The 12597-nt window shown below is 41.3% G+C and overlaps 1 protein-coding gene across 3 annotated transcripts; it reads right to left on the reverse strand.

Annotated features, from left to right (window-relative positions):
- Positions 1 to 4184: 4184 nt before the first annotated feature.
- Positions 4185 to 12597, reverse strand: suds3 (SDS3 homolog, SIN3A corepressor complex component). Of its 3 annotated transcripts, none has more exons than XM_029511476.1 (12): positions 12403 to 12597; positions 10538 to 10607; positions 10370 to 10425; positions 9606 to 9677; positions 8457 to 8476; positions 8173 to 8329; positions 7839 to 7934; positions 7292 to 7353; positions 7180 to 7201; positions 6561 to 6666; positions 5691 to 5775; positions 4185 to 5069 (listed from the first exon to the last, which is right to left on the reverse strand). In XM_029511476.1, exons 1-12 carry the CDS (start codon positions 12512 to 12514, stop codon positions 4971 to 4973), a joined length of 957 nt encoding a protein of 318 aa, XP_029367336.1. In that variant the 5' UTR covers positions 12515 to 12597; the 3' UTR covers positions 4185 to 4970. The 3 variants fall into 3 exon arrangements, with proteins under 3 accessions (XP_029367336.1, XP_029367337.1, XP_029367335.1); XM_029511477.1 differs by lacking the exon at positions 12403 to 12597 and adding an exon at positions 11564 to 12353; XM_029511475.1 differs by lacking the exon at positions 12403 to 12597 and adding an exon at positions 10766 to 10960.

Genomic DNA, 12597 nt, shown 5'->3' on the forward strand with positions numbered 1-12597 from the left:
TGCCATTAAAAACTGTGGAAATTACCTGCCATTCTTTTTCCATTCCTTCTAAAAATCATCTGTTCTGTATGAGCAGCCACGGTGGCCTCGTCTACTGTCACATGCTGTACTCATCCGAGGTCGGATGTCGATGTATGGGGGATGACTAGGGCACGACAGGACATGACATCCATACATCATGAGGTGGATGACTGTACAAAAGCTGGATTATGGAGAGCAGAATAATAGAGTTTCAGCTTTTTGTCTGAAATATGTCTCAGACTGCCAATATTTAGGTGAAGAATCAGAAGAATAAATGGACTTTCCATCACTTTTTCTATCATTGTTTTTGGTTATTCAGAAATATGCGTCGCTAAAAACAAATTATTTCATTTCAAATTATATATCACATTTACACGGCGCCTGCTGAACCAAACACACACAGCAAATCCAAAGCAATATAATATTCCATCAGTGGACACAGGAGGAGGGTCAGTAAGGATACAGGGGCTTGTATTCGCTCCACGACCACCATGACCATGGTGTTGTTTCAACGAGGAGAGGTCAAAATGGAAGTGGCCAGCAAAACTTATTAAAGGTAGCCAACGGAGAGACTCCGTTAACGGGTAGCTACTTAGGAACAATCAGGAAGTTGGAAAAAGGAGCTGCATCCTCTGAAACTGTGGGCTGCAAGACACGCTGCAAGTGCTTAGAATGCTAAACATAGATGTTTAAAGGAGACCATCATCATTAGGCAATTCTCTTTGAATTAGCAGAAGGGTTGTGGGAGAAAAACACAACGAGAGGTTTAATTTGTCCAAACTTAACTTTTCCCGGCTGTAATAAGTGGGGGAAAAGACACTATTTTGGAAGAGTACTTTTCTAATGGGGTACTCACTGAGCAGATTCTTTGTGCACAAAAAGAAAGAAATAATAAGGGGATACTGTTAGTGGGGTTAAGCTTTTAAAAATGTTTGCGTCTGCTTTGTTTGGACAGATTTCAACAAGCAGCGAAAGTCAATCTGAGGATAGCGTCAGGCGCTTTTTTAAAATACAGTCAGTCACTTCAGAGGCTCACACAGCGGCCTCTGAGATGGATGATTTATTTAACTTTGTTCTGCTTTATGTTATGCCGTCTTAGTGCGTAACATCAAAAGAGCAGCTAAACAGAATACTTCTATGTGTATAAATAACAGATATGATGACCCAATTTTGTAACGAGCAGTAGCTGCTTAACAACATGAATGTTTAAAATGATCCACATTGGCAAATGGTCCAGCAAGGATGCAACTCTATTCCACAGCCCCGGGGTCAAATATTAAGAGTCAAATGAGAAGCTGGCAAACTAAATGACTTCCTCACTGAGTGCAAACCTGCCAGAGAGTGATAAACTGGAAGGAGCAGGCACAAACACACACACACACACACACACACACGGCCTAGCAGGAGGGTTGTCAAGGAGCGACCATCATCATCCTCCTCTTCAGACCGCTAGAAGCAAATCAAAGTTTGCCTGGATCCCACTTGGTTCCCACCAGATAGAGGGAAGTGAGATTGCAGCCCTCTGCCCTGCAGCCATGCATCGCAGCGCTGACATGCAGTGGAGCAAATGCGCAATTTATGGGGGAGAGGATGAAAGACGGAGCTCCGTGCCGGAACTGTGGCTGGTGAGGGGGATTTTTATTGATGCCCCGAGTGACTTTTTATGCACACAAGCAATAACCACCAAGGAGTAATAACAGCTCCAGCAAGACTTAGCAACAAACCCAAACCACAGTAGGAGCACCGTAACGACTTGTGGTCATGGAAGGCTGGAGAGCTTCTTTTTGTTTTGTGCATGTCGAGTGTCGGCAGGCGTTTTTGTTTTTGTCCATTCACCCTGGAGAATGGACAAAAATTGATCCACCACTGGAGAACTGTCTAAATGCTTAAGTGCTCCTACTTGTTTACTTGCTTATTCAGCATATTGATTGAAGACATTAGAAACAGCCACCTGCAGTGAAAGCTCCCATCCCCTACTCAAAAGAGCAAGAAATTGATCATCTGAAAGTCAGGGGTGTGAAGAAGAGAGTGTGAGGGCGGCTGCTTGGATAAATGTGAGGATTATGAGGCAATAAAGTGGGTCATCGACATGCCACTTAAATGTGTGAAATCGGTGCGTGACAGAGATGTTGATGTCAGGTGGGAGTGCTCTGAACAGTTGACAGTGAAATCCGAACCATTCAAATCAACTGATAACACGCACATTAGAAGCCCTGTGTCCCGGTTGTAGTTAACATATACTATTTCTTATTTTGTATGACAAATGAACACCAAATAAGAAAACTGTTGAATATTAAATATGACTAAAGAGCAGATATTTATATTTCCAAATAGCTGCTCTTCAGTCGTATCGCTGAAATTGTCTGACAGTTGGCCCCATCCACACAGGAGCAAGACGCCCAGAGACACAAAACGACAGTATTGTTTAGTCATTTTATGTTTGTACTGTTGCATTGTGATTATTTTGCATCTCTTTGTGGTTGTTTTTTTGCAGCGTGATGGTTAAATGGAGACTGACTTACATGTAAACAGTCCCCAGTCCTTCCTACACAGGAGCAGGACACCCGGAGGGCACAAAATGACAGTCACACCATCATTTAGTCATTTTGCAATTGAACGCCTCTGTGGATGTTTTTTTGTCTCCTTGTAGCTGTTGTGTTGTGGCTCTTTTCTGTCTCTGTGCTCATTTTGTGTCTATTTATGTGTGCGTTTTGGGTATTTTTTCTCTGTGTGGTCATTTTTCGTCTGTCTCTGTAATCGACTTGCCTCTCTGTGTTTATTTCTCATTTCTTTGTGGTATTTCTTTGTGATTTTTTTTTTTTTTTTGTCTCTTTGAATTCAGTGTTGCTGCAGCCCCTGGCCCACCTTCTGATTCTCTATCAATTGAAATGGCCTAAAGATGCAGAAACGCAGTGGAAGGACGAGACTGATGCCAAAAAAACGCACAGGAAGTCCATATCCTGCAGGTGTCATATAGGGTACATTAGCATATATTATTCTGGCTTTAACCAAAAGCCAGACATGGGAAGCAATAAAGGGAGGAGACAGGCATCACATTGACTATCGGCTCACTTCATGCTCCCGCCAGAGACCAAGCAATCACACCTGACGGTTTCTGGACAACCAGCCCTTTGAGATGAGCTGTGCATTTTGTGCAGCATGGCAAAACAGTAATTGCCCACCTTGTCAGGCTCTGTCATTAAGTCAGGCAAAGTGAAACATGCCATCCAGTTAAAGCAACAGGACACAAGAGGGAAACCGCAGGCTGCACTGAATGCCAAACAATCCGGCTGTTTACAGACTGAAGTGAAGGTTGAGAGCAGTGACTTGGTCAGGTTGATTACATGGAGTAAACGGTGAAGTGTGAAAAAAACATTCATACACAGCAATTCACATCTTTACCCAGCTACACTTAATTCAACATGTGAATTTAGAGTAAACTGCCCTGCCCTATGTGCCCTAAAGATAATATCTAAGCCTGTGAGCAGTGCATAACAATGAAAATATTTTATATAATATATATATATAAGGTATGATATGATCTTTCTGCCCTGTGAACAGTTTATTCTTCATGTTGCATTTAAACTTACTGCAAATGTGATCAAAATCACGATTTGGTAGAAAGCCAGCTGGAGTTAAGGTTGCATGTTGTGTCACCTCCTGAAGTTAGGGTTAGGGTCAGTTGCTCTGACCAGTCAGTTGGTTTTCCAATGTTGTCATGCCGCTGCTGTTCCTCCCTGTTAGAGGATCGTCTTCAATCGGCAGAATTTTGTTGTATTACATATTTCCTCCTAAATTATTTCCATTCTCCACATTCAATGTACATACTTTGCGTGCACAGTTAGCATGTACAGCTGGTGATGGCATTAGTTTTCCTCAGGTGCATGTCGAGCAGGGAGCTCATTAAAAGTCGTCTAGTTGTTAAAACAAGGTGGAAAAACAACACCTGAACCAGGAGGTAGTGATGTTTTTCAGACCTGGAAACGGGTCTCACCAAGAGGCTACGGAACAGGCTTCGTAACAAACCACAATTAGATACTGAATATTTGCTCCAAGCACACTTATGGATGAAATGTTCATCTTCATTTTTTCCATTCTAATCACAAAACTAATTCCGGCTGTTTGTTGCATATTTCCAAGTCAAACTCACCAAGTTAATAAAAGGCAGAAAACATTTTAATAAAATGGAACACAGTACAAATCAATATTCAACTTAATGCTCCACATGCAGAATACAGCTGAACTAATCCAGATTGTTCGCATATGGAGAGGATGACAAAAGGATATAAAAAAAATATCAACATAAAATCTTCAAAATACACTTTTTTTTTCTCTCCAAATAAGCATGGCAAGCTTCCATGTCTTGATGACAGTGCAAAAGACATATTTTTTGAAAATGGCATGACAGAAAGGAACAGATGCAATTTCACAAGACAGATCCAGGTCTAATCAGTGTCTTTCTGTGGAAATAATACCACTAAATCCTGGCAGAAAGGTTTCCCAGTTCCTGGTTCGTTATGAGTCACCAATGAGACAGTTTGAAAGCCTTGAAGACAGTTCCTGAAGGTCAACACAAAACTCTTCTAGGAAAATAACTTAACGATTAATGTAAAGAAGATTGTGTGGCGTAGAAAAGGTTTATGTCAACAGCCCGAGATGAGAATCAAAGTGGCCTCCTTTATGACTACTAACAGCCTGATACGCATGCCACATAGTGACAAATAATGCTGGGAAAGACTCAGCCGTGTATGTGACCACTCTAAACACACCAGAATTTGGTCTACCGGGGAAAAACATAATTTCATGATATAACCGTGATTGCATGTGTGTTTTGTGCTGTTAGAAGGAGGGGGAGTAGTGTATTGGATGAAGAAGCGTCAACTGAGATTCGCCAAATGGGGAACTGATGGATGAATAGATACAACACGAAAAAAAATGGGAGTGGGATTTCATGCAGCCGACCGTCGGCGGATGACAAACGCTCCTCTCTGCAGCTGTCCAAGGTAGATCCTCATCTTCGTGCTGTCACTTGTCTTCCGTACCCAAATCTGGAGAGGAGAGGTGAAGAAAATCCTTCAGTGTAAGTTGTTGACAAACAGTGCAGAGAGAGAGAGTCTGGCGCCGGTTCAGATGTGTCAATTAAAATATTCCGCTATCTGTCACAAGCCAGTTTGTGAGAAGACGATCAATTTCCTGATCCAAGGAGCAGGAAATAAATTCAAATTATGCATTCGTTTTCATGTCCACTGGAAAGTCTCATTTTCATACTGATGGTCATCGAGTGTTATTCGAGTTTGTGTTACTAGACAAAGGCAAGTCAAACCTCTGACATGTTTTGAATGACTGTGGAGCTCCATACAGCAAAATAAATAAACCTTCATCACAATAAGGAAACTTAGAATATCACTTAACTGGCTATCACATAAGCCCCGCCCCCTACCCAACACTGGAACGGATATTGACAACTATGTTGGTCTGAAACTATCAAAGTTGGATGGAGCTGTTTGATGCTGGTATAAAGCTGTGGAGCGGAATAAACTCAGATTGCACTCTCTCTTTTTGGCTGCTCCAGACCGAGTTGAGTGTTGATTTATGATTAAAACCAAAGTTTTAAAATCAGTAAACCCAGTTCTGTGTGGAACAGGAGCTGGATAAGACCCGGAGCTCACCTCGTTGGTCCCCACTGAGCTGATGACGCAGCTAATTTTTGTGTTATCTTTTGATTCCAAGTAGATGGCCTGGCTCTTGTGGTACCTGTCCACAGAAAAAATAAAAATAAACAAACAATAATAATTAAAAAAAAAAACAAAACAAAAAACAACCAAATAGAAAAAGTGTTAAATTCACATTAATGGTGAATAATGTTGGGTAGGCATTAGTGCAGTGATGGGAAATCTGACTAAAACTCCTCCTAAGAGGCCACAAAATAGATAATTGGTGTGGAAAGAGAATTTTGTGTGTGTGTGTATTATTATTTTTTTCTCAATGGTACCAAACTGTGAGAGGACAAAACCGACCCAAGTGTAGAGAATGACAACCAAAACATTTGATCATTAAGAACCCACTGAAGAATAATGATGCATGAATCTGCCTGTGGCTCTTTTGGGAGGTTTTCCAGTGGTGGTGTCTTCTTTAGCAACAAACAAATGAGACTGCAGGAAAAATGCACACACCTCACAGCTTGTGCCTCTCTTGTTCCGCGTGCATCAGCGGCTAATACGACAGAATTTTCACCCCATTCAGATTACTTATGATTACGTCCGATTATGTACTTTTAACTTGGCATGAAGCACTTATTCAGCAGCTCCCAAGTAATATGTTTTTCTACATGCCAGATAAATAGAGGCTGCCAGCAAAGTGGTTGTAAAATGACTTTTGAGAACCAGTTTTTTTGACGAGTCATCAAATCTGTGGCAATGTGGCCACCTAGTGGCCACACAGGGTATTTGAGAGGTGGCACATTAGGAAGAGAAAAACAAAAAAAATAAAAATAAAAATAACAAACGTGAGGTGTTTTGGAGATAAAATTCCACATTCACCATCTTTTGTCATAGTAAAGTTTCCCCTCCTCAATGCGGGCCTCGTAACGCTGAGAGGGATTCTCAATGGGAGCCGAGGGGACGTGCTCAGGGGATGATGGAGACACTAAAGAGGGAGAAATATCTCATTAGGTTCAAGAAAACACTCACAGACTTATCAGTTCATCTCTTATATGATAGATAGCAGCTGGTTAGCTTAGCTTAGCAAAAAGACAGGAAACAGGTAAGACAATCCACCTCCAGGCTAATCTAAAGATGTTTAATGAACACATCTCTGAGGTCCATCCTGTGGACCAAGCTGGTCCAATGACTGTGGTTTCCTAAATGACAAAACAAAATCTTGACTAACCCTACAGAACTCAGGATTCATGCAAATTAACTTCTATACTCTGAGCAGCTGAGATCTTCAGACCTCGTTACTGCAGCTGTTTTAATTTACCATCTGTTGCTTTTTATATAGGTATTAAGATTTGTGGAAGAGATTATTTTTGCTGAGGCAGACTGGGCCCCCATTTGAGAAGCTTTTACTTGTATTTTTTTCTGATTTGTGTTATGATGACGGAAAAAAAACTAAACAAGAAACACACACACACAAAAAAAAAAAAAAAAGTTGACATACCTGGCCGTTTCGGTGACTTAAGCTGTGAAAGAGAGGATGTGAAATGTTCTAATTAAATCTAATTAGAAGAAATAACATTCAGCAGTAACTTGCGTAATTCAGGGTTACTCACCTTATTAAGTGTTCTTAGATCTTCCATTATCTGTTCATCTGTTAACAAATAATTTAGCTGAGGTTTGAAGAGTTAAGGAAAGTGTTTTGTTTTTTTTGTTTTTTTTTAAATGGATGATGACCTATGTTCCCTTTTGCTCTGTCTCAAGTGAGACACTTCCATTGGTACACACTCATGAGGGACACTGTGTACACAGGGCAGTCTCAAATCAAACATCGCTGTTGTGTACTTACCAGAAATGACATGTTGGTGTGATTGTCAAGCACCGACACAAATGAAAGAACAAACGCTTGAAAACACACTGGCAGCCCTTCCCCTTCCATTATGCAGCTAAGATGGCAATCATTCATAATTCTAAACTCTACTTGGCTGTTTTGAGTGAAACAATCAGTGAACTAGAATGCATTGCATGTTGCTTGTTGTCAATGAGACAAAGCATTTAGTAAAGAAAAAAAAAATGCTTGTACTAAATATAATAATGGCCCATTTAATTTGGGAGGTAACCGTAGCCAATCCGAGTTTGCAGGACTGACTATGTGAAGGATATCTGGTGCAGGTTTTCTCCGTTTGTCTGGTATTGGGACTGGATCATTGGGCCGTCTCCTCAGCTTCCGAGTCATAATAGGTTTTACCTCCATTGAGTCTATGAATGAAAGAAAGAAACAGGTCTGTAAATAACATCGAAATAGACCCTGTTTTACTCTGACTTTAGAAATAAATATGCAAATTTTCAGACAGCAAACAGCTACACCCTGATTTACTATATCTGAAAAGTTCTATGATTAATACTAGTGCGCAGACAGAATAACTCTCATTTTCACTTGTATACATTTTTAGCCCATTTCTCTTCCAGACTAATATGCCTGTTCCGGCTCCTTTACCTCCTGTCAGCTCCATTGTTAATTTTTCATTCTCGATCATTTTCTTCTTCTCCTCCAGCTCTGCAATTAGATTTTCTTTTAGTTCCACTTTTTTATCATCAAACTCTTTCACTGCAGCCTTCTTCTCCTTGATGTAATTCCTCTCCACCTGTTCTGTCTGTAGAAGGTCAAAAGAAGGAAATGAGAGAAAGAGAGGTGATTTTTTCCTTGTAATACTCCAAAAATGTAAAGGTCAGTTCTATATGAGCTACAGTCTGCGATTCAGCAAGATGAACTTTACTCACCTCAAGCTGGAGGAATAAATCTGTAGAGGGAAAGAAAAACATGATTGGTCATTTAGAATAAATATTAACTACATCATTGACTGGAAAAGAGAGCCTCTAAGCACATGGTGCAAAACAGTCACAAACAAACAGGTTTCTCTATAAACCTGAAAAACAAGGACAGCAGCTAGCACGTATACAGATCCCCTAAGGAAGCTATCCATCAACGTACGTCAATCAGACCCAGAGTTATATCTGGATCTGCAAGTCTTTGATCTCAACACCATTGATACATCTGTTTTTTTTTTAAGCCTAACAGTTTTATTTCCAGAGAAACTGATAAAAAAAAATTGAATGGGTTCCTCGCTTTAATCCCCCCTTTAATCAAAAAACGTTTCAGTGCTTTTTTCATAATCCTCCTGACAAATGAACAACAAACACTGGTTAACGTAATGAAGTCTTTGGTAATTAGTAATGCATCTTTGACATTTGTATGATTAGCTGTCAAAAAGTCAGAATTGTGGGCCAATTACCAAATCCGGGCTTATTTTCTTCTTTAATTTTTTTTGCAGACCATTGAGGATAAAATAAAAATTACTACATTTAAAAGTCACAATCACCAAAAATCTGTTTTACACACTCTAAAGGCACTTAGAAATCAAAGGAAGGAGACTGTGTGGTGAACATGCAGGCTGATCAGTCACACTTACTCTGAAGATAAGGTAGATAAGGATATAAGATAAGGCTGTGTTAGAAAATGTCAGCATTGTTGTCAAAAATATTCTTTCCAAATTCCAAACATTCCCAAGATACAAGGAGGTATCTTGGGAATGTTAAAAGTTCTGTGATGAGAAAACATCTCCACCTGACTTCATTTTCACTTGCAGCAGACGAGAGAGTAAAAACGTGTGCTTTCTGTTAAAAGCTATTGTTTTTCAATAATCTTTTATGTTGTGTTCACATTGCATGCTCTTATTGCCCTTTCCACGCAACCGTAATCTAAGAGTTAAGTGCTGGCACTGTTCATTGATTGACGTGCCAATGTTCTCCTTTCAACAATCAAGCCAAAACTAAATTAGGAAGCACTCCAGAACATGAACAATCTCCCCTCTGTGTAGATACATGAGAAACAACACAAAGTGTTCCGTCTTTAAATATTTCTAAACCTGCCTGCATTTCGGAGTCTCTCTTTGTACTGCTGGTCCAGCTTCTTCATCCTCTTCTGATACTCCTGTAATGTACCTGGAAACAAAGAAGAAAAAGAGTTTTGTTGTGTTGTGAGATTGCAACTTCGATTTTTGTGTCACATGAATGCAAGTAAATTCTGTGGTTATTCAAAGCCCGCAATAATCAACTTTATTAAATTATGTCACACAGCCTTTTTGGAATCTGACCTTACAGCCTTTTATTCCCAGCATCCCTTAACAGTCCAGAATAGATTACACCCACATTATTCCTCCATTTGGAATTGCAAACAGCCCACAATACGTCACTCCACAATTTCTATACTCAGCATCAGCCTGAACTCATGGTTGATGGTGCAACGCTACCTTTAAAAAGCCAAGTCAGCAGTTCAGATCCCTTTTTTGTATCAGTAAAAAAATAAAAAAAACCTTGATGATTTAAAACGAGCTGCTCTCGGTGGAGGACAGTTTGTCACCAGCTATCATATGTTCCTTAACTACAGAGAGTAAAGATGGACTGTTAAACCATCCTATGAAACTGACTTTATGGCCCTGATAATGTAATCTCTCACCACCACCATAAGCAATAATAAAGGATTTAGCTGCGCCCTTCAAGAGAAAATCTCCAGTGAGTCCTCCAGCCTCACTCAAATCCCACAAGATAAAATTGTACCAGTCACTCACATTGGGAAACAACCTGACTACGATCATAAGAAGAGAAAGAAACTAAAAAAAAAAAAAAGTGATTACCTTCTTGTAACTGCTGCAGCTGTCTTTTCAGGGAGGCCAGTTTGTCTTGGTACATCCTACAATGAAACAAACCAGATGTGTAATCAGACTTTGTTTCCCCAAGTAGGTGCAGAATTGTGTTTTATTAAAGTCAAAACTGCTGAGTCGTGGTTTACAAAACACACTTACTGCTCTTTGATTTCCACATAGTCATCCTCATCGTGCTTGGCAAGGTCTGTTTCACTGGCATCCTCTGTGTCTGGAAAAGAGAATGGCATGAGAATAATTAACTTAATTTTTTTTTTTTTTTTCTTTTGGAAGACTAACATTCAAATCTCCCTCCCAGGTGATCAGTTCAGCATGCTGTACCACCAGAACAATGTTGAATTTTACTCTGGAAATTTCCCCTAAACACACTTGATGTGACGGGCATTGTCTTCAGACAGGCTGGCAGACAGGCAGCAGTGATCTGTGCACATCTAAAGGACGTGCGTGGCAGTGGAAAGGTAATGGTGAACACCCTGCTTGGGAATGCCCTCGGGATTGGGAAGCTTACACGACCGGGAGAAAATCCTGTGTTTGACACGAAAAGATCCTTCCCTGTGTATAATCGGATCGACATGTAAAAAAAAAAAAAAGCCCCCAGCAACCTAAAGCTAGACAAAGCTAAGGTGATCTTTTAAATGCAATCCATTGAATGAATAACGACAGCGACAGCTATGAGTTTTAGGGAGAGGGATTTGCCGCATGGTCAGATTAAATCAGAAACGGTCCCCCCGGCTAACTTGGCCGTGCTGTCAGTCCCACAGCGACAACTCTCAGACCGGGCTAGCATGTTTGAACCGAGGCAAAGTGCGATGTGGCAAACTTGGGAGCCAAAGTTGACAAGTACCGGGTGAGTCTTCTTTGCCCTTAAATGGTAATAATAATAATAATATAAAAAACCCCAAACAAACAAAAACAACCAAACGACTCAGGAGAAGAGAAGGATAAAGGCCCGGTCGCGTTGAGCTGACACAGCAGCTTTCATTTTCGGTTAGCATTAACGTGCTAGCTTAAGTTAGCGCAGTCTGCGGTATTTAACAGGAACCCCCCTCCCGAGGTTCGAGCTCGCCTGGTCGGGCACGGCAGCACCGTCAACGCATCCGGAGGAGCAGCAAAGGAAGTCCGGCTGTAACGCTTCGGGGAAGTCGGTGTCGGTGTAAACTAGCTAACCTTGTAGTGTTGTCATCGCCTCGCCTTTTCCTCCTGCCTTTCTCTCTGTTTCACCGCAATCCCGTCAGTGTGGCTGGATGGTGTGAAAAGGGCAGTGCGGTGGACACAGCACGCTGGGTTTCGCCCGTCTGGTGACCTGTCAATGCTCAGAACTAGCGTTACGTAGCTAGTTGGCTAATTAACGCAGTGCGGCCACCCCCCCCTCTCTCTCTCTTTTTTTTAGAGTACCATTTATTAAAAGGGTTTATGGGGTCAATCTGTCTGAAACTGGGCAGGTCCACTTGAACGTAATAACTGCAATGTTTATTGCGTATTGCATAACAACGCTAGCCCAGTGTGGGTGATAACGTAAGCTAAAGCCGATCTGCGCGTAAGGCGAGCAATGAGATGCTAACTGGTTAGCGTGTAAACAAGCAGGAGTTTATGTTGAAATGACCGTGTCGTCGGGTAACCGGCTCTACCGGTACGGGGAGGTCCAGTCGGTGTGAGCGGTTCATGGTGTTTACATCACCTGCTTTTGAAACGTTCCCCGGCAGGGACTCGTTTGGCGGGCAGCTACCTTGTTATGTAGCCAACGTGCTAACTGGCTGCAAGACGCGCACTAGCTTTCCAGCTTTTGGGAACGGGCACTAAAAAAAATGACTTGGATGTGCTAAAATGGTGTATGTGCGCGCCATTACGAGGAGGTGTTTACAGCTAAGTCTAAATATTGGATTGCCTTGAACGCCGCCTTGAAGAAATGCTAAATGTATGCAATTCTCGCGCGTTTCCGTTTGTTTCCCAACAAGTAGACATAGCCCGACGGTCGGGGAGCTTATGGTCAATTCGTTTAACGGTACCTTCTTCTGAGTCTCTTCCCCTGAAACTCCGATCGTCCTCGTCGTCCACGCTATCAAGTTCTTCTTCGTCGTTGTAATAATCCACCATAGGCGATATCAAAGTAGACGCCATTTGTTCGCTTGGAAAATGTAAACAAATACAAAATAAACAATCGATTTTGTGTTTTTGCAGCTTGCTTGGAACAGCGCCTACAA

Source organism: Echeneis naucrates, chromosome 9, assembly GCF_900963305.1.
Source record: "Echeneis naucrates chromosome 9, fEcheNa1.1, whole genome shotgun sequence".
Lineage (NCBI taxonomy): Eukaryota > Metazoa > Chordata > Actinopteri > Carangiformes > Echeneidae > Echeneis > Echeneis naucrates.

Bases quoted from the DNA above. Each gene is read 5' to 3' on its own strand.
- suds3 (XM_029511476.1), bottom strand. From the start codon at position 12,514: ATGGCGTCTACTTTGATATCGCCTATGGTGGATTATTACAACGACGAA. The intron at 8,477-9,605 runs GCAGGTTTAGAA...TTCCCTCTACAG, and splicing joins AGAGAGACTCCGAAATGCAG to ATTTATTCCTCCAGCTTGAG. The intron at 7,202-7,291 runs GTGAGTAACCCT...TCTCTTTCACAG, and splicing joins ATCTAAGAACACTTAATAAG to CTTAAGTCACCGAAACGGCC.